General features: G+C 45.2%; 1 protein-coding gene across 2 annotated transcripts in view; it reads right to left on the reverse strand.

Moving 5' to 3' along the window:
* lamb2l (laminin, beta 2-like) overlaps positions 1–27,158 on the reverse strand; it is a 59,279-nt gene that overhangs the window by 8,481 nt on the left and 23,640 nt on the right. For both annotated transcript variants that reach the window (XM_041846225.2, XM_045207143.1), the window contains exons 3-26: positions 18,035–18,204; positions 16,138–16,273; positions 15,982–16,055; positions 15,595–15,783; positions 15,421–15,484; positions 15,077–15,279; positions 14,606–14,726; positions 14,238–14,426; positions 13,854–14,033; positions 13,635–13,747; positions 13,391–13,470; positions 13,025–13,181; positions 10,773–10,913; positions 10,054–10,215; positions 9,471–9,592; positions 7,489–7,609; positions 7,026–7,218; positions 6,204–6,347; positions 2,797–3,028; positions 2,415–2,578; positions 2,063–2,287; positions 1,646–1,860; positions 1,457–1,553; positions 188–560 (exon numbers count right to left, since the gene is read on the reverse strand). In XM_041846225.2, the coding sequence (XP_041702159.2) occupies positions 188–560; positions 1,457–1,553; positions 1,646–1,860; positions 2,063–2,287; positions 2,415–2,578; positions 2,797–3,028; positions 6,204–6,347; positions 7,026–7,218; positions 7,489–7,609; positions 9,471–9,592; positions 10,054–10,215; positions 10,773–10,913; positions 13,025–13,181; positions 13,391–13,470; positions 13,635–13,747; positions 13,854–14,033; positions 14,238–14,426; positions 14,606–14,726; positions 15,077–15,279; positions 15,421–15,484; positions 15,595–15,783; positions 15,982–16,055; positions 16,138–16,273; positions 18,035–18,204 (3,865 nt within the window). The remainder of the gene's footprint in view (positions 1–187; positions 561–1,456; positions 1,554–1,645; positions 1,861–2,062; positions 2,288–2,414; positions 2,579–2,796; positions 3,029–6,203; positions 6,348–7,025; positions 7,219–7,488; positions 7,610–9,470; positions 9,593–10,053; positions 10,216–10,772; positions 10,914–13,024; positions 13,182–13,390; positions 13,471–13,634; positions 13,748–13,853; positions 14,034–14,237; positions 14,427–14,605; positions 14,727–15,076; positions 15,280–15,420; positions 15,485–15,594; positions 15,784–15,981; positions 16,056–16,137; positions 16,274–18,034; positions 18,205–27,158) is intronic.

Raw genomic sequence — 27,158 nt, forward strand, 5'->3', positions numbered from 1 at the left:
TATTGTCAATTTCACACAGAATCCAGTTTTATGTGTGTGTATTATGTTAGTATGGCCCTCAGTATTGTCATCAGTGGATTCATTAGTTATTGTCATCAGTGGATTTAACTACTCTACACTGCAAGAGGTCAAAGAGCACTCTCCATTCTAGTGCCACCTACAGTACAGTACAGTATGACGCTGTTACCTGAGGTCATCGATGGACTGGCCAATCAGCTGGTGTAGTCTGTCCCAGTCTCCGTCTCGGATCAGATCCTGTACCTGGGCCAGTTTGTTCTCCAGCTCGCGGATGCGTTTGTCTCCCACGCCGGGCGTCTCTCCCCTCTCCACGATCTTCTGGATGTCATGGCGGATGTGGTCCAGGTCCCGGCGGATCATACACACCGCGTCATCCCACAGCTCAAAGCAGGGGTGGCACCGGACACACTTAGGGAATGCCCCGGTGAACCCGCGGGCACACTCGTCACACCGCTGCCCCGCCGCCCCCTCCTTACACTCACACACCCCCGTCACACGGTCACACTGGGCCATCTCTGAGCCCAGGCGGTGACAGTTACACTCTGAGGGAGTAGAGAGATGGAGAGGGGGAGAATAGAGGTGGAGAGGGGGAGAAGAGAGATGGAGAGGGGGAGAAGAGAGATGGAGAGGAGGAGAAGAGAGATGGAGATGGAGTAGAAGAGAGATGGAGATGGAGTAGAAGAGAGATGGAGAGGGGGAGAGAGAGTAGAGAGATGGAGAGGGGGAGAAGAGAGATGGAGAGGGGGGAGAAGAGAGATGGAGAGGGGGAGAAGAGAGATGGAGAGGGGGAGAAGAGAGATGGAGAGGGGGAGAAGAGAGATGGAGATGGAGTAGAAGAGAGATGGAGAGGGGGAGAGAGAGTAGAGAGATGGAGAGGGGGAGAAGAGAGATGGAGAGGGGGAGAAGAGAGATGGAGAGGGGGAGAAGAGAGATGGAGAGGGGGAGTAGAGAGATGTAGAGGGAGTAGAGAGATGGAGAGGGGAAGAAGAGAGATGGAGAGGGGGAGAGAGATGGAGATGGAGTAGAAGAGAGATGGAGAGGGGGAGAGAGAGTAGAGAGATGGAAAGGGAGTAGAGAGATGGAAAGGGAGTAGAGAGATGGAGAGGGAGTAGAGAGATGGAGAGGGAGTAGAGAGATGGAGAGGAGGAGAAGAGAGATGGAGAGGGGGACAAGAGAGATGGAGATGGAGTAGAAGAGAGATGGAGATGGAGTAGAAGAGAGATGGAGAGGGGGAGAGGGAGTAGAGAGATGGAGAGGGAGTAGAGAGATGGAGGGGGAGAGAGAGATGGAGAGGAGGAGAGAGATGGAGCAGAGAGATGGAGAGGGGGAGAGAGATACACATGAAGATATACATTGTGAATATGAAGGTGGCAGTAATACAGAATATAGAATTAAAGGCAGACTTTGAAAAGCCTATTGAACTGTGATGTGTGATTACCTTCACACTGCACGCGTGGGTCTCCCCAATGGAACTGCTCACACTCCGTGCACTGCCTTCCCCCAAAGCCTTGCTGACAGTGACACTGTCCACTAAACTACAGGCAGACAGAGAGAGGGATACCACTGATAAAGTAAAGTACACTAAACAAAAGTATGTAAAACTGCCTTTCACAACTATAGGGCCTACCATGTTGCAATGGGATCCCATAGCGTGATGAGGGTGGCACCCACACTGCTCACACCCTCTGTCTGTGCCATAGTTCCAGTAGTCGGGGGCACACTGGTCACAGTTGTGCCCGACCACATTTTCCCGACACGGGCATGCTCCTGTCTGTCTGTCACAGTGGCAATGACCGTCACTGCAGTATGACTGTTGTGTACCTGCTGTTACACATGTGCAGCCTGCAGATGGAATAAGATACACGTCAGACACAATACAACACAAACAGAGCAGAGAATGTCATAAGATATAATTGAGCGAATGTGCACTGCAGACACATGCCAATTGTTTGTCTCCAGTGGGCATGACCAGTCCCTTACACACATAAGAAAATGCAGAGAACTCATTAGAGATTCAACCATCTACTGTCATGTTGTAACTCACGCCTGCAGTCCTGGGCCAGGGCGTTGCCATAGTAACCGTGTTTACAGTCGGAGCAGGAGGGGCCGTCCGTGTTGTACAGGCACCTCAGGCATTGGCCGGTGCTGGGGTCACATGACTCTGGGTCCTGGGTGTCGATGTTGCCACTGCACTGGCACGGGCGGCACTGCCCCCCTGGGAGCGCAATGTTGCCATAGTAACCAGGGGCACAGCGTTCACAGCGAGGGCCTAGGGTGGGGAAGGGGTTAGGGTTAGGTTAGAGTGGAGGGGTTAGGGTTAGGTAAATAAGTGAAATGCCTATAAACCAAGCTAGGATGTATTTTTTAGTGAGCTAAACTGTATCATTGGGACTCACCTGTATAGCCCTCTTTACAGTTGCAGAGGATCTGATTGGATGAGATGTCAGTGTGACAGGAGTCCCCGTTGGAGTGTCCACTTCCTGGGTTCCCAGGACAGGCACATGGTCGACAGTGATCTCCAGACCCCAGCACTGGGTTCCCAAAGAAACCATTCACACACCTGGGCAGGGAGGGACAGAACAGGTGTATTTGAGTATTGTACCCATCATCACACTATTACCTAATCTGTTTCATGTGGTACACTTACTACCCATCACACTATTACCTATTGGACTACTACTGATCAAACAATTATCTGATCCAACCACACTACACCAAAACACTACTACCCAGACCACTACCAATCACTACCCTGTCTATCCCACTCCCACTGCCCACCTTTCACAGTACTGTCCATCAGTGTAGTCTCTGCAGGCCTGGCACGCCCCTGTTTGTGGGTTGCAGTCATCAGCGTGACCGTTACACTGGCACGGCCTGCAGCTGGGGAAGCCCCACTGGCCAGGCTGGCAGTCTGAACACTGGCGCCCGCTGGCCCCCTGTCTGCATGGGCACTGCCCTGTCGCCGGGTCACACTGGTGCCCCAGAGAGCCCTGGGAATGGCAGTCACAGGCTGTGGAGGGAGGGGGAGAAAGAGAGGGGGAGAGGAGAGAGAAAAGGAGGGAGGGAGAGAGAGGGAGAAAGAGAGAAGGGGAAATAGTATTTCAGATGTGTTTTGTGAGGTTATCCAGTGTTTGACACACACAAGCTGTAGCACCTGCCATATAGAGTACCAGTCAAAAGTTTGGACACACCTACTAATGCAAAGGTTTTTCTTTATTTGTACTATTTTCTACATTGTAGAATAATAGTGAAGACATCAAAACTATGAAATAACACATATGGAATCACGTATTAACCAAAAAAGTCTTAAACAAATCATCAAATTTGAGATTCTTCAAATAGCCACCCTTTGCCTTGATGACAGCTTTGCACACTCTTGGCATTCTCTCAACCAGCTTCACCTGGAATGCTTTTCCAACAGTCTTGAAGGAGTTCCCACATATGCTGAGCACTTGTTGGTTGCTTTTCCTTCACTCTGGCATCCGATTCATCCCAAACCATCTCAAATTGGGTTGAGGTCGGGGGATTGTGGAGGCCAGGTCATCTAATGCAGCACTCCATCACTCTCCTTCTTGGTCAAATAGCAGGTGTGTTGGGTCATTGTCCTGTTGAAAAACAAATGATAGTCCCACTAAGCCCAAACCAGATGGGATGGCGTATTGCTGCAGAATGCTGTTGTAGCCATGCTGGTTAAGTGTGCCTTGAATTCTACATAAATCACAGACAGTGTCACCAGCAAAGCACCCCCACACCATAACACCTCCTCCTCCATGCTTTACGGTGGGAACTACACATGCGGAGATCATCCGTTCACCCACACCGCATCTCACAAAGACACGGCGTTTGGAACCAGAAATCTCAAATTTGGACCACCGGTCTTATGTCCATTGCTCGTGTTTCTTGGCCCAAGCAGGTCTCTTCTTCTTATTGGTGTCCTTTAGTAGTGGTTTCTTTGCAGCAATTCGACCATGAAGGCCTGATTCACACAGTCCCCTCTGAACAGTTGATGTTGAGATGTGTCTGTTACTTGAACTCTGTGAAGCATTTATTTGGTCTGCAATTTCTGAGGCTGGTAACTCTAATGAACTTATCCTCTGCAGCAGAGGTAACTCTGGGTCTTCCATTCCTGTGGCGGTCCTCATGAGAGCCAGTTTCATCATAGCGCTTGATGGTTTTTGCGACTGCACTTGAAGAAACTTTCAAAATTCTTGAAATGTTCCTCATTGACTGTCTTTCATGTCTTAAAGTAATGATGGACTGTCATTTCTCTTTGTTTATTTGAGCTGTTCTTGCCATAATATGGACTTGGTCTTTTACCAAATAGGGCTATCTTCTGTATACCACCCCTACCTTGTCACAACACAACTGATTGGCTCAAACGCATTAAGAAAAGAAGGACACAAATTCACTTTTAAAAAGGCACACCTGTTAATTGAAATGCATTCCAGGTGACTACCTCATGAAGCTGGTTAAGAGAATGCCAAGAGTGTGCAAAGCTGTCATCAAGGCAAAGGGTGGCTATTTGAAGAATCTCAAATATAAAATATATTTTGATTTGTTTAACACATTGTTGGTTACTACATGATTCCATATGTGTTATTTCATAGTTTTGATGTCTTCACTATTATTCTACAATGTAAAACATGTTTTAAATAAAGAAAAACCCTTGAATGAGTAGATGTGTCCAAACCTTTGACTGGTACTGTAAATACAGTTGAAGTCGGAAGTTTACATACACTTAGGTTGGTGTCATTAAAACTCGTTTTTCAACCACTCCACTAATTTCTTGTTAACAAACTATAGTTTTGTCAAGTCGGTTAGGACATCTACTTTGTGCATGACACAAGTAATTTTTCCAACAATTGTTTACAGACAGATTATGTCACTTATAATTCACTGTATCACAATTCCAGTGGGTCAGAAGTTTACATACACTAAGTTGACTGTGCCTTTAAACAGCTTGAAAAATTCCAGAAAATGATGTCATGGCTTTAGAAGCTTCTGTCTGCACATGGGGACAAAGATCTTACTTTTTGGAGAAATGTCCTCTGGTCTGATGAAACAAAAATAGAACTGTTTGGCCATAATGACCATTGTTATGTTTGGAGGAAAAAGGGGGTTGCTTGCAAGCCGAAGTACACCATCCCAACCGTGAAGCACGGGGGTGGCAGCATCATGCTGTGGGGGTGCTTTGCTGCAGGAGGGACTGGTGCACTTCACAAAATAGATGGCATCATGAGGAAGGAAAATAATGTGGATATATTGAAGCAACATCTCAAGACATCAGTCAGGAAGTTAAAGCTTGGTCGCAAATGGGTCTTCCAAATGGACAATGACCCAAAGCACACTTCCAAATTTGTGGCAAAATGGCTTAAGGACAACAAAGTCAAGGTATTGGAGTGGCCATCACAAAGCCCTGACCTCAATCCTATAGAAAATTTGTGGGCAGAACTGAAAAAGCGTGTGCGAGCAAGGAGGTCTACAAACCTGACTCAGTTACACCAGCTCTGTCAGGAAGAATGGGCCAAAATTCATCCAACTTATTGTGGGAAGCTTGTGGAAAGCTACCCGAAACGTTTGACCCAAGTTAAACAATTTAAAGGCAATGCTACCAAATACTAATTGAGTGTATGTAAACTTCTGACCCACTGGGAATGTGATGAAAGAAATAAAAGCTGAAATAAATCATTCTCTCTACTATTACTAGAGATCCTGGTTCGAATCCAGGCTCTGTCGCAGCCGGCAGCGACCGGGAGACTCATGGGCGGCGCACAATTGGCCCAGCATCGTCCAGGGTAGGGGAGGGAATGGCCGGCAGGGATGTAGCTCAGTTGATAGAGCATGGCGTTTGCAACGCCAGGGTTGTGGGTTCGATTCCCACGGGGGGCCAGTATAAAAAAATAAAAAATATGTATTCACTAACTGTAAGGCGCTCTGGATAAGAGCGTCTGCTAAATGACTAAAATGTAAAATTATTGTGACATCCTTAAAATAAAGTGGTGATCCTAACTGACCTAAAACAGGGAATTTTTATTAGGATTAAATGTCAGGAATTGTGAAAAACTGAGTTTAAATGTATTTGGCTAAGGTGTATGTAAACTTCCGACTTCAACTGTGTATATATATATATATATAAATAAAACAAAGATATGATGAATGACTGAAGGATGTCAGTGCTCACTCACCAGTACAGCCATATGGTCCAAAGCCGTAAGTGCCAGGTGCACACTGGTCACACCGTCGTCCAATCACGTTGGGTTTACAGCGACACTGACCTCCGACCCTGTCACACTCAGCACTGAGAGACCCCTGGGGGTCGCACTGACATTCTGTAGGGAACATGAGAGGAGAAGAAAAGTGTTTAGTCAAACAAGCCATGGGTGATGGCATACGGAGACCATATCAAATTGTGTTACAACAGGGTTACATTCAGTGTTGCCAATTTAGTGAATTTTCAGGCCACTCCAGCAACTTTTATTGGTTTTAGAGGATAGCGACAAATTCACTACTTTTCAGGCTGCTTTTGAGGAGTTTTGCCACCGAGAGTTATGGTTTTGATAGCATTTAGCGACTTTTCCCACTAAATTCTGGCGCAAACGGGAGTGGGAGAAGCTGTCTGTCCAACAGAAGTCACAGCAACGGTGCACACACAGGAAGAGAAGCACAAGAGGAGGGGGTGTGTGGTGGGAGAGGGGGGCAAAAACGCTACGTCGGGGGCCGCAGCAAATTGATGCTGTGACGTCGTCGCAAAATGCAATCTAGCGACTTCTAGCGACAAATCAAGGAGCCAACAGCGATTCTTACTTAAAAATAGTTGGCAACACTGGTTACATTGTGTTACTTATCATAGCGCAGCTTGTAATAGTAGATTGGTAAGTAAAGTGTATTTAATACCCAGTATTCGATAAGAAGGTATTAATGGAGGCATTGCCTAATGTTCCCGTTCCTTTGATCTTTGACCCCTGACCCCCCAGTGCAGTGTGTGGCTGTGTGGAGGGTCCACTCACGCAGGGCTCCATCATGCAGGATGGCAGAGATGCTGCAGATGAGCTTGGTGCACATCTCTGCCAGCATGGGCATGGGCGTGGCCAGGAAGGAGTCCAGACACATGTAGCGCACCATCTCATCACGGCGCTCCTCCACCGCGGGGTCGTTACCCTGGAAACCAGGCAGCTCTGTGTACTTGGGGATCAGCACCAGCTGGGGAGGAGGAATGGAGGGATGAAAGGTAGTAAAAGAAGGTGAGTGAGAGCTGAAAGGAGTTCATATGTAAAGTGAATTTGGTACCTATTGCAGTCTCAATCTTAATCTAAATGCACGTTTGTTTTCAGACCACTAGGTTGCGGTATCTGATCAACAGTTATTATCACACCACTGCTGATCGTTCACTCACACACATAAACATTTTGCTTTCTGTTTTACATTAACTCCATCTAATGCGGGGCTGTCACTCTAGTCTGACTGTCTCACCGAATCAACGAGGATGAAAGCGGTCAGGTGTCTCTGGGACACTCCGTGGCGCTGGAATCTAATGGCCACGACATAACGGTTACTGGGCTCAAAGCAGAAAGGCCTGGGCATCTGGACATACCTGTTGGGTCACACAAAGAGATTCTCTTAGCAGACAATCTGATATTACATTGTTCTATATTATAAAGTTGAAAGGAAATACAGCCAGAAAAATTAAAGTGAAATAAATCAAACTTAGCCTTGCAACCAGATGACGCACAGAGTGAAGAGGCTCACTGGACCAGAAACAAACACACACTATACAAAAATACATACACACCCACAGACACTATACAAACACACATACACACCCACTATACAAACACACATACAGTAGTGCCAGTGCCAGGATGAAACAGGGAGGTCTGGGACCCCTGATTGGAAGAGACAGATGAACAGTCTCTGTCAGAGGGCCTTTCTCCTCCTGCTCTTCAGTACTGGTAAACAGGCAACAGACGGAGACACAGACGGGCTACCAAAATGAATCAACTCAAATGTGAACACAACAATCCAGTCTGTCTTTTTTTAGATGTGCTGCATTCCCCAAAAACTAATTGCACACAACTAATTTAGAACAGGTCTTTGAGTTCATAAAGAGGAGGGGTTAGTACCCCATCACCTCTTTAATCTCTCAACAAAGAGTGTGTGATCCAGTCTGCCAGCCACTGTGTGCCTAGTGCCCTTGTTTTCCCTCTCTGCCCTGGCATCCTGTCTGACTTCTGACTCGCTGTCTGTATTTTGGGTTGCTTTGCTAATTGGTTCTGCCTGAGGCGCCAATTATAGAGCAGAACAGCAGGGGGAGCCACGGTCCAGTGAGCCAGTAAGATCCGGGCTAGGGCCGCCGGAACTCTTTGTTACACACAAGTTCATTCTAAGGGAAGTTTCTCAACATGTATAGGTTGGTTGACCAGAGAATAGACCATACTAGGCAGGTAAAAACAGAGAGGTAGACTCAGAGTCTTTCCTAGGTGGGGTGGAGAAGGAAAGGAAAGGGTTGGGCTGGCCAGTCTCCATGGTGATGGTTGACAGAGTGTGAGAGAATGAGTGTGGACAAAGAGCATGCTGCAGGACAAACACACATGGCAGGCACATCCATATACAGAGGAATGTGGAGGCAGGACTATTTCCCATAGCAAAGTTCAAAGGAACAGAACACAACAAGGACTACATCTTTATTGCTGATAGCAAACATTGTACTGTATATTACCTGTAACAAAGTACATGCTCTCCTATTCACTGCAAGGCCCCCCTACCGGGTGAACACTCATACACACAGTCAAATCATTTATACGTGATCTTCTGGCAAGCTTTTATCTTAACCATCTGCAATCTCAAGGATGATCTCAGCTAAATAAATCTAAAACGAACTCAATGAACCTACAGCAACTTGCTCTCACCTAGACTGGGCGTTTTCACCGTTACTCAATCTCAATACACTATCAATTTACTTTAACAGAAGAATGTGCTCTCACACACGTGTTTGGCCAGAACCAAGATACAGTATACAGTGAAATATCCAAGACATCCCTTTAGGAATGTTCTGAAATCCTTAGTTATCAGCTGATCTGCTGGATTGTAAATATTGCTAGAGGGTTAGATAATATAATTGAAGTCACTGTTAGATTTATACCTGGGTTTAATCCAAAGACCACACATACACTGACATACAGGTTAGTACACGATAATGAAATATAATATAATATGCCATTTAGCAGACGCTGTTATCCAAAGCGACTTACAGTCATGTGTGCATACATTTTTACGTATGGGTGGTCCTGGGGATCGAACCCACTACCCTGGCGTTACAAGCGCCATGCTCTACAAATTGAGCTACAGAGGACCACATATATGGGAAACATATATAACAATAAAAACATGTACTAAAACACTCTCTTTCTCTCACGCACATTTACACACACACACACTGCTGGTATCAGTAGTACCTCCTGTGGTGTGGCAGGGTGACAGTGTAGAGCTGTTCAGTGGGAAGCAGGTTGCCACAGCGGGAGCTGGTGGGCAGCAGCAGGGAGGTAACACTCACTATGGCCTCCCAGTCCTCAGTAGACTACACACACACACACATAACAGGCAGTGTTTTAAAGGGTGGAAACAGCATTTGTTTTACACTGTTCCATTGTTACACTGTTGCATTGTTCTTGCACTAACACTCACACTTGTCTTTTCATACAAGCACCGACTTTGCTGATATCTGCTTTATTGAGGAACGTTTTTACTTACTATGACAGTGATATGTGGTTGTCTCACCTAGTTACCTTAAAATGAATATACTAACTGTAAGTTGCTCTGGATAAGAGTGTCTGCTAAATAACTAAAATGTAAATGTAAACGTTATCACAATTATCATTTCCAACTACACCCTGTGGAGTAATAAAATGAGGGAGGGAGACAACATTCAAATATTTTATTTCTGATAGTGTAATCCTGTAATCCTGTACATTGGGTTTGAATGAATGTATATGGTTCATTGTGGGGAAGACATGGAGGAACTCTGAGAGTGAAGTGTACCTCTGGCTCATAGCGGATCATGATGTCATACTCCATGGCATGGGGGATGTTGTCTATTGTGAATACCAGTCCAGCACCATCTTTGACCCGGGCAAAACCAGGTCCAGTCCAGGTGACCATGTGACCCTGAGATCTCTCCCTGTGAACACTCCTTACATCAGGCTGGAACACACACATAGAAGATGACCCGTGAACATACACAGGACTATCAGGGCCCTCACAGTCAACAGTTCTACATTCCTGCATGCATACTGTACTATGCCAACAAGAGGAGTCAGATGAACAGCATGTAAAACAGCCCTGTTTAGACATCCTTGACAGGTAATCTAGTCTGTGGTGGAGGAGAGAGACTATCCAGGGAGATTAAACAAACACATACCTGTATGGACTGTATGGGTGGACTCAGATTCCTGCTGTCAAGCCCTGGCTGCCTGCGCCCACAGCCCACCCCATAACCATCTGACTGACTGGTCTATGGAATATGTCTGTGTGGAGACATTCTCCACTATCTCTACCATATGTGGGCCACTTTCACTGGGATTTATCAGCAGAGCTCTTTGAAGTGCACTAAAATAAACTAAACAGCCATTCTCTCTGTGTGTGATAATGTAATCATTCAATCGATATTAAATCACTTTGACCATGGTTCAAGGCAAATGGAAACATAGAGGTCAGTAGTAGTATTTATTTATATGGAGGGAACAGACAGTGAGTGTTACCGTTTGCTGCAGCTGGCGGATGCGCCTCAGTGCTGTCCTCTGCTGCTGGGTGGTGGCGATGCGTCTGTGGCGTCTGTGTCTCCTCAGCTGGTTGTTGAGGTGTTCCACACAGTCGACCTCAGCCTGGGGCCTGGCCTTGCCCTGGGGAGAGGAGAGGTGGAGGTGAGGATTAGTTCAACTGATTTACTGACTACCGACTTATAGACTAAGTGTGCCTGCCTTGCTAGGAACAGAATAGCTGTACCTTGACTAGGCTGAAATTAGTGACCATGAGGATATTAAATGGAAACTTTTACATTCATTCCAACAGAGAGAAAGAAAGAAAGTGTATGTGAGGGAGTGGTGCTGTTAGAGATATTGCTAGAACGTGTGGGTGGGTGAGGAGAGAGAGAGAGAGAGAGAGAGAGAGAGAGAGAGAGAGAGAGAGAGAGAGAGAAAAGAGGCAGAGAGCTGTGGCTTTGTGTATGTGTGTGTGGCAGGCAGCACTAACTCTCTGTGACAGGCTGGCATCTCCTCTACCGTCTGATCTTTTTCCGGGTCACTTCAGCTCTGGGCCAGTGTCATAGCTCTGAGTGGAGCCTAGCCTACCACAGTGTCTGTCGGTGAGTTACTGGGCTCTGCTCTGTCTGCAGGCCCACTGCACACTACTACCGTAGCTAACACACCAGCCAATACTCACTTATCTGACCTCTGATATACACAACATGCTGCCACCCTCATCTAATGCAAGGTCACCCTCAAAAGAGCGCAGTTTGAAGACGCTACGAAACCTGAGAAAACCTGATCAATCAAATGTATTTTATAAAGCCCTTTTTACATCAGCAGTTGTCACAAAGTGCTTTACAGATACCCAGCCTAAACACCGAAACAGCAAGCAATGCAGACGTAGAAGCACAATGGCTAGGAAAAACTCCCTAGAAGGCAGGATACTAGAAAGAAACCTAGAGAGGAGCCAGGCTCAGAGCTGATGCTAAGCATGAACTGATGCCATGTCAATAAAAAGAGAGAAAGAGATGCCAGAAAATGAGAAAGTATAATCAGTATCATGTTAGCTAGAGAGAGAGGGGATGTAGTGCAAGAGAGAATAATGTTTATTATCACATGACCACCCTTCACACCACATGACCACCTTTCACACCACATGACCACCCTTCATATCACATTATAATAAATCACTTTTAAAAAAGTGACAACACACTAACCCCTGAGTCCAGCTACTGCATGACCCACAATCCCCTGGTCCTGCACTCTATTGTACTCTACAGACAGCCTCTTACATACTGTATCTCATGCTTTCATATTCCTTTTTTAAATTTAGCTTTTGTAGGGGATGTTGAGGCTTGTCCTGGGGGAAGTGAGGAGACAGGAGGTATGATATGAGATAACATAACACAGAGGCCTGCTGCCTGCAGCCGTTGTCTGTCTGTTGTTGTGTTCTGTTCCAGCAACTGTCTGGGTGAGTAGGGGGGGGTCTGTACACGCAGCAGGTAATCTGATTGACCAATCAGAGAGGAGTGTAAATCCCTTTACCTGTGGGAGCCAGACTATCAGTACCTTCCATAGTGCGCACACACACACACACACACACACACACACACACACACACACACACACACACACACACAACTCCTGAGCTATGGGTCTGCCCACACAGAGACACATTCTCCTGGTCTGATACCCATCTCTCTAGCTCTGCCTGTACCTGCAAGGCACAGTTAAAGCCAGTCAAACATCCCAACGGGACCCAGATACAGATAAAGACCTCAGATAGTGTTCTACTCAGAGACTTAGCAGAACCGACACAGACATACAGTTTCTAATCCACTAAGAACGACCTTGAATGTGAAATAATACAGTGAAATCTCCTTATGTTAACAGTTTGTGCCCAAGACCAAACATGGAAAAGTTTAGTCTAAAAACCATATCGCACAGATATAGAATCCCAAGGTCGGATAGAATATCAGTGAAAGGTGTTTACACACATTATTTAAAGCACAAGAGAAAACGAAAAGTACCAAATCCACAGAAAGACCATTCACTTCCTAACTGTCCAGCAAAGAAAGACTTAACATCTTCCAAGGAAATAACATATTATTCAAGGATTCTACATTTAGCAGTGAAGCAGGTGAGAGCTGTGAACTGCAAACACTGGTATGCTTGTAAGGACTAAATTCACACTAGACTATACTCAATTTACATCTATTAATAGTGCCCTATCGGACAGTTTTTCTGTTTGTACTGTATATGCTTACTGGAAGGTTGTGGTCACTAGGCGAGTGGCCAACGGCGTCCTCTGCCTCATATCTGTAGTAGTCCAGTGGGGCACAGAAGTACCCAGGCTGCACGTCAGAACACTGTCGACCAATCAGGTGCCTTCTACAGTCACACTGGCCATTTTCAACCATACACCTGTATACAGACAGACATACAGTACACACAGACATCATAGCCTCGTACATTCACAACTCACCAGTCAAGAAACGGTAAGAAAGTTAGACATGATTTAACACCTAATAATGAAGACTTGCACAACACTAAGTGCTAAGTCCTATTCAGTGTGATTAATCATACAAACACACACACAGAGATAAGCAATTCTCCTGAAACGTCGGACGTACCTGTTGCTGTAGGCTCCACCAAAGTCACAGTCACAGGCTCGGCAGCCTGCAAGGTCATTACTGAGACCCCAGTACTCCGGCTAAAGGGGAGGACACACAGACAACATTATGACCACATCCTCAGAACCGATATACAATCATTACAAGATGGAAGAAGAGGCATCAGAAAAGTATCCTGTATAAAGTAGGCACGGTGTGTGAGATAGTAGACGATGGTCTGTAAAGAGCACAGGGCCAGTCTTACCAGACACTGGTTGCAGTAGCGGCCTGTGACGTATCTCTTACAGGAGCAGTCCCCACTGATCTGGTCACATGGTGCTCCCAGCATTATGATCCCACGATGGTCACAGTTACACGCTGAGAGAAACAAACAGTAGACACATATATGGTTTACACTGTCTGCGGCAACACACACACACACAGAGATGCATACACACGCACACGTTAAGGTATACACACTCACGTTGGCAGCCCTGTGGGTCGTTGTGGGTCAGGCCGTAGTAGCCCTCCTTGCAGTAGTCACAGCGGGTGGCCTTAACGTTGAGCTTACAGCGGCACTGCCCGGCGATCATGCCCATGTTCAGGTCTGTGTGGCTGTCACACACACCTCCCTCCATGGAACCCACAGGATCACAGTCACACGCTAGAGAGAGGGAGAGTGAGAGTAGGAAGATAGAGAGACAGAGAAACAGTCACACAATGAGAGTGGAGTGCAGAGAGACCGAGATGGGCAAAAAGTGAGTAGTCCTTCTACACTGTATTACCAAAACACATGGATAGCGGTATGCATAGTAGTATGCAGACAGCAGAACACTAGATTGCGGTATTTTATTCCAGGTTTGCTCACCAGTACAAGCGGCTGGGTCTCTGATGTCCCTGCTGGGGTCCTTATAGTAGAATGGTTTACACATCTCACAGTTGCGTCCCATGGTGTTGTGGAGACAGTGGTCACAGACGCCACCGCTGGCATTGCCCGTGGCCAGGTACACCGCCATGTCAAAGTGACACTCGCTGGAGTGACCGTTACAGTTGCATTCTAGGTAAAGAAGCAAAAAATCACATACATCAGAAATGGTGCCGCATGTTGTTTCTGCAGCTGTGTGTGTACTGTAGTGTTACTTCTACATACAGGGTTGGACTACATTGACAGATTCCTCCCACTCCAAGTGAGTGTGTGTTGTCTTACCACTACAGGTGAGTTATGTTTAGTCTCACCTCTGCATGTGTGAGGGTTGTTGGCCTCGGCTGGGCTCCAGGGCAGGTCGTTGTGGAAGACTCTGCAGCGTTCACAGTTTAACCCCTCAGTATTGTGTTTACACACACATCGCCCATGGATCTGACCAATCACAACACAGAAAGAAAACATCACAGTTACCATTGTCTCTTGGACATTTTTCACAGTCATCAGCATATGCAATGACCAAGGGTTCCCACACAGAGACAACATATGACATTTTCATTTTTGTCATTTAGCAGACGCTCTAATCCAGACCGATTTACAGGCGCAATTAGGGTTACGTACCTTGCTCAAGAGAACATCGGCAGATTTATCACCCAGTCGGCTTGGGATTCGAACCAGCGACCTTTCAGTTACTGGCCTAATGCTCTTAACCGCTAGGCTACCTGACACAAACTGAGGTGTAAAAAGAGTTGACTGGATATGAGCTATGCCTCTGTCCTACCCACCATGCCACTGTCCCTGGCATCAACCCCTGGCACGGGGGCACATTCTGAGGCGTGTCCGTAGCAGAAGCAGCTGCCCCTCACCACCAGCTCATACAGGGAGTAATAGTACTTCTGCAGCACGTCAGAACGCCGGTCCAGCAGGTTATCTCCCAGGGTGTGCAGCTTGGTGAAGTTGATCCGCAGGTTGGTGATCCGCAACAGCTCTACCAAATAAAAGGGGATGTTTACATAAATCTTTCATTATTATTTAATGGAGTCCTATAAAATGTATAGTTTATAGGTTACTTTCAGTAGTCCTCTGATTGTCTTCTTAACTGATCTCATTTCCCAAGTATTTGTCTCACCTTGAATCTCCAGACTGTATGGGTCTTTCACATGTATGGCAGGGTCAAGCACTTTATAAATGACCTGAGCGAGAAAAGAGAGTCGTGTCACAGCTCAGATAATCAACAAATACACATTTCTTCATCTAAAGAAGGAAACTCCATCATTGTCCCTAACTCGCTTCATGGCCTCACCTCTCCTTCCGTGGAGGGCTCGATGTCAGAATATCTCTCCTCACAGATGACATCATTGATGTAGTGGAGGGCGTGGGAGGGCACACGTGGAAACGTCTTGGTGCAGTTGTAGGCAAAATAACGGTACGGTCTCCAGGAGCGACCAAAATCAGCCGAACGCTCTATCAGCATGGCGGCCGGTCGGAATGTCTTTGGAAAGAAAGATGGAACAGCCGGAACAGTATTCAGTAACGGCTGGGACTTATTCAGAATTATTTATGTGACGTTTATTACATGTCTGTTTTATTGGTAATAATATGTTTGTAGGTAATTTGGATTCATGTCTCTTGGATATTATTCAACAAATTCCTGAGCTGGCATCAGACAGCAACACACACATACTCTCACCTTAAACTTCATGATGAGGTGAGTGAAGTGGAATTCTGCCTCCAGATTGAGTCTGATACTGACACCCTCCTCTCCTGTAGGGAATAAATCACACAAAACACAATGAGATTATTACAGCTGAGACACACACACACACACACACACACACACACACACCGTTGACGGACTGCCACCAGGTGAGGTCCTCGTTGCTGTCCTTGAGTTGGATGACGTTCTCCACGCGGTGACTGTTTTTGTGGTAGTATGGGTCATAAGGCCGCTGAGAGTTACACGCAAAACACTTGTCCAATTCCTACAGGGAGACAGAAGCAGCAGGTGTGAAGGATTTGTTAACTTGTGTGTGATACAGTAACACTGACTTAAATAGACCTGTTCACTGAATTACGACATTCGGCTGACATGTGTATCTAGGAGTTTGACACCACCAACAGGAAAGCCCTGGTTGCCTATGGAAACTACAAATGTGGGTCAGGCACTCATTTGCAAGTCACAATGGCAGCTAGCAGGACCGGAGCCAAGCAGTGGTAACATTGTCACCTAGATCATAGTCTTAATTACTGTGGAGCGGATCGGGTGGATAGTGAGGAGGGCAGAGGGGATGGGAGGGGGAGGGGGGCATGGAAAAACGCCAGAGCAGGGTCTCTTAACTAGGTTGTTGTCAAGGGAGATTAAGCCTCCAACAACATTTATGTGAAAGGATTGAGGGGAGAAATCAATAGGAAAGCATACAGTGTGTATAAGTAGGTGTGTGTCGGTGCACACATGCACATGCCTGTCACACCAGCTTTAAACCGTAAATCTCCTTTTCACACCCTCATTTCGGACCTCGTCTTATAAGGGCATTCCTTTCTTCAAGCTAAGGGTACCATCATATACGGATCCTCCATCACCAAACCTCTCTACCTCTCCTCACATCTTAGACATATTTACCTCCCATTAGTCAAGCTTAGAGGACACTCAAATTATAACTAGCACTCATCAGCACTCATTTAAGACATTGATTTGAATGATCTTCATTGACACAGGAAAATTGTGGCTTATGAGTGTCACAGCCCACTGGCTCCTCCATCCTCCCCCATGCTCCCCCATCCTCGACCCAGTGGAAGCAGGGCTAGCGTTAAAGATTTAGTTCCAGTCCATCAAGTGGGCCGTGGGGCCAGACGGGAACCCCTCTGATGGAGCGTCACAACAAACCATAGGAAGATTACTACAGATCAGTCCCCAGCCCTGGACTTGGTCCAGCCACTACACTGGCATAATCAGATTACTGTAGGAGGACGCAGGAAGTGACCAGGAGCTGCATTTGTTACAATATGAATTGAACAGGCAAAAGTTTTTTTTTTCCTTCTTCTGTGTACATACCACTACAGGTATTATAAAAAGAAAACCAGGACAAAATGAGTACAACTACCAAAAAATAGGAAAAACATCAGTGGAATGAATCGGAATGATTGCGACAGGAGTGTTTGGTGTGGGCCGGTGAAGTAGCAGTTGAGTGATTTGACTGACAGATGATGGTTCCCACCTGGAGTACAGTATGAGGGGCTGTCACCATGTCCCGCCCTGCTCTAAGAGCCATTCCACAGTCACCACCCATCAATCATGTAACCCTATAACACTCCACAATGTGTTACCGTATCTGCTGCCCACAGGCTAACAATGAGGTAGAACACATACATGCAGGCCAAGCTTCAAGTCAAAATGTGTCAGGGATGGAGGGAGGGAGGGGGGGGGAAGGGGGGGAGAGGGAGAGAGGGATGTAGGGAGGGGTTGGAGGAGGGAGGGAGGTGGGGTGCGCTGTACACCTGGGACATTAAGACATTGGGAGGCTGGGTAGTCAAGGGGTGGCGAAGCAGCACGTAGAGATGGAAATAGACGGGCGACAGGCCGTTGGCGCAAACAGACAAGTCCCTCAACCCACCGGATGTCCTGACTTCTACTGAGAGACATGACCAATTATGGGGTGGGTTAAGACGGATAATGGGGTCTTATTTCCAAAACAGGTTCAGGTTCAAGTCCAGGTGTGTGTGCGTGTGCCTGTGTGTGTTCTCACCTGCAGGTGGCTGACTATGCAGTAGTGTTCAGGCCCATGAAGACCACAAGTGGAGGTGGCGCTGAGATTAATGTTTCGGCCAATCAACAGGTTGCCTGTTGCCGGGTAACAGCTGCCCTCCATGCAGCCATGCGGGCTTGAGGGGAGCTGCTGTCCCACAACACTAAGAGCTGAGGGGGAATTGAGGACAGGGAAGAGGAAGGAAAAGAACACAAAATAAAAAAAGATTAGTTACTCTATCATTTATAAAGCATATGGATTGAATAGTTCAATATTATGTAGCACATCAGATAAGGAGACATAAAGAAATGACATACTATAGAACCAATTCATTAGGTTATACACAGTTACAGTGGCTTGCGACAGTATTCACCCCTCTTGGCATTTTTCCTATTTTGTTGCCTTACAACCTGGAATTAGAATTGATTCTTGGGGGGTTTGTATCATTTGATTTACACAACATGCCTACCACTTTGAAGATGCAAAATATTTTTTATTGTGAAACAAACAAGAAATAAGACCAAAAAAAAGAACCTGAGCGTGCATAACTATTCACCCCCCCAAAGTCAATACTTTGTAGAGCCACCTTTTGCAGCTATTACAGCTGCAAGTCTCTTGGGGTATGTCTCTATAAGCTTGGCACATCTAGCCACTGGGATATTTGCCCATTCTTCAAGGCAAAACTGCTCCAGCTCCTTCAAGTTGGATGGGTTCCGCTGGTGTACAGCAATCTTTAAGTCATACCACAGATTTTCAATTGGATTGAGGTCTGGGCTTTGACTAGGCCATTCCAAAACATTTAAATGTTTCCCCTTAAACCACTCGAGTGTTGCTTTAGCAGTATGCTTAGGGTCATTGTCCTGCTGGAAGGTGAACCTCCATCCCAGTCTCAAATCTCTGGAAGACTGAAACAGGTTTCCCTCAAGAATTTCCCTGTATTTAGCGCCATCCATCATTCCTTCAATTCTGACCAGTTTCCCAGTCCCTGCCGATGAAAAACATCCCCACAGCATGATGCTGCCACCATCATGCTTCACTGAGGGGATGGTGTTCTCGGGGTGATGAGAGGTGTTGGGTTTGCACCAGACATAGCGTTTTCCTTGATGGCCAAAAAGCTCAATTTTTGTCTCATCTGACCAGAGTACCTTCTTCCATATGTTTGGGGAGTCTCCCACATGCCTTTTGGCGAACACCAAACGTGTTTGCTTATTTTTTTTTTTAAGCAATGCCTTTTTTCTGGCCACTCTTCCGTAAAGCCCAGCTCTGTGGAGTGTACGGCTTAAAGTGGTCCTATGGACAGATACTCCAATCTCCGCTGTGGAGCTTTGCAGCTCCTTCAGCGTTAACTTTGGTATTTTTGTTGCCTCTCTGATGAATGCCCTCCTTGTCTGGTCCGTGAGTTTTGGTGGGTGGCCCTCCCTTGGCAGGTTTGTTGTGGTGCCATATTTTTTCCATTTTTTTATAATGGATTTAATGGTGCTCCGTGGGATGTTCAAAGTTTTGGATATTTTTTTATAACCCAACCCTGATCTGTACTTCTCCACAACTTTGTCCCTGACCTGTTTGGAGAGCTCCTTGGTCTTCATGGTGCTGCTTGCTTGGTGGTGCCCCTTGCTTAGTGGTGTTGCAGACTCTGGGGCCTTTCAGAACAGGTGTATATATACTGAGATCATGTGACACTTAGATTGCACACAGGTGGACTTTATTTAACTAATTATGTGACTTCTGAAGGTAATTGGTTGCACCAGATCTTATTTAGGGGCTTCATAGCAAAGGGCGTGAATACATATGCATGCACCACTTTTCCATTATTTATTTTTTAGAATTTCTTGAAACAAGTAATTTTTTTCATTTCACTTCACCAATTTGGACTATTTTGTGTATATCCATTACATGAAATTCAAAAAAAATTCCATTTAAATTACAGGTTGCAATGCATCAAAATAGGAAAAACGCCAAGGGGGATGAATACTTTTGCAAGGCACTCAGGTATCATGTTATATTTGCAGTCTGTAAAGAGAACTTAAGGGTAATGAGTTCATGCTTTGTGACTGGAGGCAATGGGCTTGTCTTTCCACAGGAGTGGTATCTGTCTCACTAAGAGTCTAGTGTTTGCAGTGTTCAGTCAGTAGGCAGGACCAGAGGATGAGCTCACTCTGCATACACCCACTCCTGTACACTACACTATGTGCGCTACGGTCCCACCCTGACTGGGAAATCACAGGAAAACATCTCTGTTTTCCATCATAGACAATTCTACAGTGGTTACTGGGTTACTACTAGCGTTGGAGAGTAACAAAATACATGTAACAGGATGACACATTTTCGATGTAAATGCAGTAACTGTTCTCTGTTACAGATCTGTAGTAATTGTGATGACAGACAGCGCAGATAGAGTCTGTATCAAGTTAACTAATGTAAATAATGGTATCAGATCAGGTTACATAGGGGTCGTTCCATTTGATTTCAATCCCTTTTTGACAGCACCCCTTTTTTATTTTGAACAAAACTTTGTATACATATTTGCCCATGGTAGAAGTGGTCAGAAAGTACCTTTTTGGACCTGAATGCCAAAACATTTAGGAGATAGAGGTGCTCAAAGTTGACCATTTTTGCATACCCCGCCGTTAGCCTGGCTAACATGACTCACATGGTCAGCGAGGGAGAGCTGACACACTGGTCTGGACAGGAGGCCGTTGTAAATGCAGTATTCGCACAGAGTTGTGCTTATTTCTGGCTGAGCTTTAATTGGTTATCTCAGATGTTTATCTTTTTCCTGGGGTGTTGAGACCTAACGTTGTTTGGATTTCAAAATCCAACAGTTATATTGGAAGGGGGCGGCACTCAGGGGTGTGTGGCTGTCCATGGGTGTTTCAGTGAGAAAGACACAGAGGAGAACCAATCAGTAAAAAAGCACAGCCCCCTTCATTATCCATGCATCATGCTGACAACATCAAAACAGCCTTTCCAAACTCTGAAGTCAGGAGATCTTCGAGTTAGGTGTCAGCCAGACTAACCCCACCCTACCATGAGAAATCCAATGTCTTCATCCCTGGAAAAGATAAACGATTGAGTTTGATACCATTTAAAGCGTGCAAACAGAGTTGTCAAACTGTTTAACATTTTCTTGAAACAAATGTTTTTTTAATACAAATTATGTCATTATTTAACCTTTAACATCAATTATGTAAAAACAAGTAAACTCCGATATTTTTCATTTTCGCATATGTTGTAGCTTAGAATATGTTACAATACCTGAGGTGTTTGTGTTTTGCCCGCCATCGGTTGAGACACAGCATGCTCTTAAATACAGGGTGGGTGTCATGTTTTGGCTGATAAATGTACTAAAATGTGAACAAAAACTAAATGTAAACTTTCAAATGGTAGCACAAAGATGGTTGGAAGTCCACACATCAGAGAATGTTGACTTGAATGGGAATATCAGTTGTTTTAAATTATAATTTCAATCTTCTATAGGAAATCTATTGAAATCATAGAAATATAGATAATAGAAGAGACATTCCTATTTATATTGACATTCAATGGTTGGTGGACTGGCGGCCATCTTTGTGGTAGTAATTGGGAGTAAAAATGTCAAATCAAATTTCAATGGTGTACCAGCTAAATTGCAGTGGTCTGAAGGGATATGTCCATTCTATTGAATGAATTATATTTCTATGATTGAAATTACACCCACCTTGTATTCAAGAGTATGCTGTGTCTCAACTGATGGCGGGCACAACACAAACACCTCAAATTATGTAAAATTTGGTCTAAGCTACAAATTATGCGAAAATGAAAAAAATCGGAGGTTATGCGTTTTTAGATAATTGAAGTTAAAGGATAGAAAATGAAATCATTTTTATTTAAAACAAATGTTTTCAAGAAATTATCAAATAGTTTGACAACCCTGTTTGTAAGCTTTTAAATGATATCAAACTCAACCATTTATATTTTCCAGTGATGAAGACATGGATGTCTCATGGTAGGGTGGGGTATGCAAAATGGGTTAACTTTGAGCCCCCTTTATCTCCTAAATGTTTTGGCATTCAGGTCCAAAAAGTAACATTCTGACCACTTCTACCATGGGCAAATATCTATGGAAAGTTTTGTTCAAATCAAAAGGGGTGTGGTCAAAAAGTGATTGAAATCTAATGGAACGACTCATAGGACAGGTGAGGGATTCCAGGACAAGGGTAATGTTGCTTTCCTGCCCTCAAGCCAGGAGTCTGAGGTGAACATTGAAGAGAGGTAAATAAATCACTGATTCCCTTAGGCTGTCTCTAGGACTCTGGAGTTGGTTTCTATGACATACTACTGCTAGTGTTGCTTCGGGCTCCTCACAGCTGAATGGTGGCTGTTAAAATAGAGACAATAAATGTTGTTGTTGTTGTCGTTGTTGCGACCTCATCTTTAACACACTGCCATAATCTGTGAACTATGAACTGCACAGCTCCTTCTGCACCTGGACGAGACACTTGTGTTCAAGGTAGCTGTTCAGAAGGGGCCAGGGCCACTGCAGAATTGCCCTATTATGCCCTATTTTGGGCTCTGAGTATTACACCCTGTTGTCCGTCTCACCCACGTAAATGTTGTCGACACATCACTGACTCTGAAAAACCAGCCTCATCATGGTTGAGAGCAACAAGAGAGGAAGGGAGAGTGATTGAGTGAGGAGAATAAAAACAAGGCAAAGAGAGAAAGAGAGTGAAGAGGTAAGGAAGGGGGTGACAGAGAAAAGAAAGGGTGGACTGATGACTTTCTACAGAGCGGGAGAAATAGAGAGGCAGCTAGAGATGTGGAAAGAGATGCAGAGATCGCTGGGGCCCCTTTCAACATCAGAGGCCCAGGTAACAGCAAACACACAGCATGTTGGGACACGACGGAGGTGGAAGGTGTGATGTGGAATTAAAAACATCATGTGTTACCCATGAGAAATGAAATAGTCATATTTCCCATAGACACCCAGTCATTAGAGCATGTGTAGGTGTCATAGGAGAACCAAGTAAACATAGGGCCAAGTCTGAAATTTCTAAGTGGAAATTACTAACTTCAGAAGCCTTTTTGTTCTCCTGCAACAGGGTGATCAAATTAAGATCCTATACCTGTGCCATGACTTGGCCCCTGTTCAAGTAAAATATTTAACTGAATCAGATTCCCTGAATTCCAGTAAAGGAGCAGTAAAGCATTAACACAAGGCAATATGCCACTGGGCCTTACTTAACCTGAGACATTCAAAATCAAAGCGTGACCTTTGGAATGTTGATATCTGCACATATCCGACTCTCCCTGTGCAAACAGAAAAGTCCCTTTAGGAGTGCTGTACATTTGCCCACAGAGAATACCTGAAGCTCACCAGAGATGTAGAACAAAGATAGAGGACCCCTCCCTGGCTGTGACAAGCTATCTCTGACAGTGATACAGACCCTAATGGCTTCTCTAAGCTGCAATGTGGGTGTGTTGCATGACTGGACATTTGAAGGGGCAATCTACTGTATCTCAGTGAGTGTGTGTGTGTGATTGTGTGTGTGTGCACCCACATGTGTGTGCATGTGTGTGTGTATCTTTGTGTGCATGTGTTTTGTAAGAGTGTATTTGGGGAGGTCCCTGGTAAAGCCACACCAGGGTCTGCCTTCACCTACTCTGTTATTGCATTCCTCTGTCTTTTCTCCAAACATAACAGCGACATTCATTTCAAAGAGTTTTTCAAATCCGACCTAAGCACCCATTGTTTATTATAAACTGGGTGGTTCCAGCCCTGAATGCTGATTGGCTGACAGCCGTGGTATATGAGACCGTATACCATGGGTATGACAAAACCTTTATTTTTACTGCTCTAATTACTTTAGTAACCAGTTTATAATAGCAATAAGGCACCTCGGGGGTTTGTGGTATATGGCCAATACACCATGGCTAATGGCTGTGTCCAGGCACTCCGCGATGCGTCGAGCGTAAGAACAGCCCTTAGCCGTGGTATATTGGCCATATACCACAAACCCCAGAGGTGCCTTATTGCTTAAATATACAGTAGACCAGTGTAAACGCTGTTGTCCCTTCCGCTCAACGCCTGTTCATGTTTTCTTCTTAAAACTCCAGAGGAGGTACAGTACAGCTAGCTGCTCACGAAAATCAATGATGAAATTGACATATATAAAGTAAAACTAACATTTACATCACAGGTCTCAAATAACACCTTTTTTGCTAATTCCTGTCAACATGTGAGAGAACGTTACTGTTAGATTGCGTCCTAATGCTAATGTATTGGAGTGTGCGAACAAAAACACAGGCCTTTGGAAGGTTTCAAAACTGCTGTTGACAACAGCTGGTTTCTCACAGTCTGATTAGAGCGTTGGTCAAGCACGTGTCTGTACGCCGCCCGCCACATAGCTACACACACACGCATACCAAAGAAGGAAGGCGTAGCTACACACACACTTGCCCAACATCCTATCTCCCTTCTGTACAGGGCGTTACAGTAAGAATGCAGGGAGACTGCGAGAGGGGAAATGTGTATTTATGAAGAAAAACATTCCAGGTGTCAAAGTGTCGGACACGGACTGTTCCAAACACTCCGCCCCTTCCCACAATGCCCCTGTGCGGAGGTAGAACGTGTGTGTTGGAGTGTGGAGGGCCCGTCCACACATGCTCTGTGCTGCTTATCTCTATACGGGCTGGGACAGGGAGCCGGGGAGGGCAGTCGGGGGGTGTCAGAGGAACCAGGCTCAGGATTATTCCACACACTACCTGACACTTTCTCAGCCACTGGAATGGAGCGCTGAGCAGTGAATCCATTGACTGTCAGAGCAGCTAGGGCCAGGACCTGTCAACCTCTCTTTCCTCTACTGGATCTAACACTGCTTACTGTGCTCAGAGACCATCTCTCCCTAGGCAATTCTTTGGTTGTTCCACTGCCCTCATAACTGTCATTGTTGACCCTTATCCAATAACAGCAGCTCCTACGAGCTGTCTCTGAATCCTCACTCCCTAATGGTCAAGCATACAGTATCAGAGCTCCAGTGATCTATTGGATTTGAATCCAGTCCCTTCTAGTCACTCTCTTCTCTGACACCATATTCCAGTCAGTGGAATGGCCTTCCAGCACTAAAGCCCAGTGTGTCAGTCACTATACTGTTATCATTAGACAATCCCATGAATTGATGGACTGATCAGATAACTATAGGGGGATGTGCTGTGATTGGCAGATTTGTACACATTCTCACTGATGGTTAATTTAACATTGAACAGGACCAGTGGAGGCTTCTGAGGGGAGAACGGCTCATAATAATGGCTGGAATGGAGTAAATGAAAAGGTATCCAAAACTTGGTTTTCATGTGTTTGATACCATTCCATTCACTCCATTCCAGCCATTATTATGAGTTGTCCTCCCCTCAGAAGCCTCCACTGAACAGGACACTGTCTAGAAAATATCCAGTTCTGTATTGATTGTACAGTAGGACAGCACATAGCAAAGCACCAGTTGATACAAAATGAAGGTAAAAGGTAACACTTCCACACACCTGCAATAAATGTTTCCCAGTTACAATCATTTACAGAGAATATGACCCAGATTCCTGACTGCAGGTGAGTGAGGAGAAAAGGGCACATATCCCAGAATACCTAACAGTCTGCACTTTGTGCCAGTGCCACCCAGGGAAGGAGAGAGATTGAGGGTTTAAGAAAATCACAAGACCCGGTAATCTGTCTTTAACTGGATTAGAGCTGAGTTCCTGGGAAAGAAACGATGACGCCCATGTGGAAGAGGAGAGGAGTGGCGAACGGCTGTCTGGCTCCTGGGCTGGGGGGAAGACAGTTGCCCCCGGAACACACTTCATAGCTCACTGGCTGCATATACTGTATGTGTGTGTGGACCGGACCCCTCTGTCAAAACACACCTCAGTCACCAATGAACCCTGCAGAGGCCCATTCTGACAACCATACAGAGACTAGAGCTGCTGCTAGTAACCTATCATTTGCCAGACATTCCAGAAATACCCTAAATTCTGTTGGATTTAAATAACAGATTTTCAACTGAATCTTCAAAGATTTTAGTAGCTAGCGTTTACCCTGTGAGATTACCTAATAAGGTTGTGTTGCATGAATAGAGAAGTTAAAAACAATCATTCAGAGAATCAAAGCTTTCAGTGCTCACTGTTCCGGCATCTTAAGTTGTGGTGATGGAACCCTGTCATACAGAGGGCACCCCTGATCACTGAAGAGTTTAGAGACATCAACCAGAATTCTGTCATTCTCAGGTTACATCCATTCTACCCTGGTTGTCCAGATATTTTACAGAGAACTCATATACCTTTGTGTGTTGTATAGCAATTATCTCACACATTACGTAAACAAATGGTGGAGCTGCAAGTGCAAAGCTATACAGAACCATTACTGCATCAGATCTTGCCTGAACAGCCGTCTGAGGAGTGGCTCCTCTTTTGTAGTAAGAGACTGGTGAAAGATCAGAGGCAGGATCAGAAGTCAGCAGTACAATGGCAGCAACACAGTAAAGTAGAGACAAATCCCCTCTCTGCATAAAACTCAACTTGCCCTGTGCTGCGCTGCGCTGCGCTGCTCTGGAGGAAACACCATACACACATCTGTGGTTTAGCGCCCTGCGCCATAATAAAATAGTTCCAATACACCAACATCTTTGAATCTTTTAATACATGTGTTTCTAAAATGTGTCAAAACATCACATTACATGAATGACTGTTTATAGTCCATCACTCTGAAATAAACTTTTGTCTCCTTAACATATTAATTCGTAAACAACTCATGAAACATCAACTGATTTTCTGTCGACCGAACATTCCCTTGTTTCTTCAACATTAACTATATTCTAAACTAAGGTGGGCTGGGTAGACTGTCAGGCACCTTCATACAGTGAGGGAAAAAAGTTGACAAAGACATGATCAGTCTATAATTTTTAATGGTAGGTTTATTTGAACAGTGAGAGACAGAATCACAACAAAAAAATCCAGAAAAACGCATGTCAAAAATGTTATCAATTGATTTGCATTTTAATGAGCGAAATAAGTATTTGACCCCTCTTCAAAACATGACTTAGTACTTGGTGGCAAAACCCTTGTTGGCAATCACAGAGGTCAGACGTTTCTTGAAGTT

This window comes from Coregonus clupeaformis, chromosome 24 (assembly GCF_020615455.1).
Source record: "Coregonus clupeaformis isolate EN_2021a chromosome 24, ASM2061545v1, whole genome shotgun sequence".
NCBI classification, from domain to species: Eukaryota; Metazoa; Chordata; class Actinopteri; order Salmoniformes; family Salmonidae; genus Coregonus; species Coregonus clupeaformis.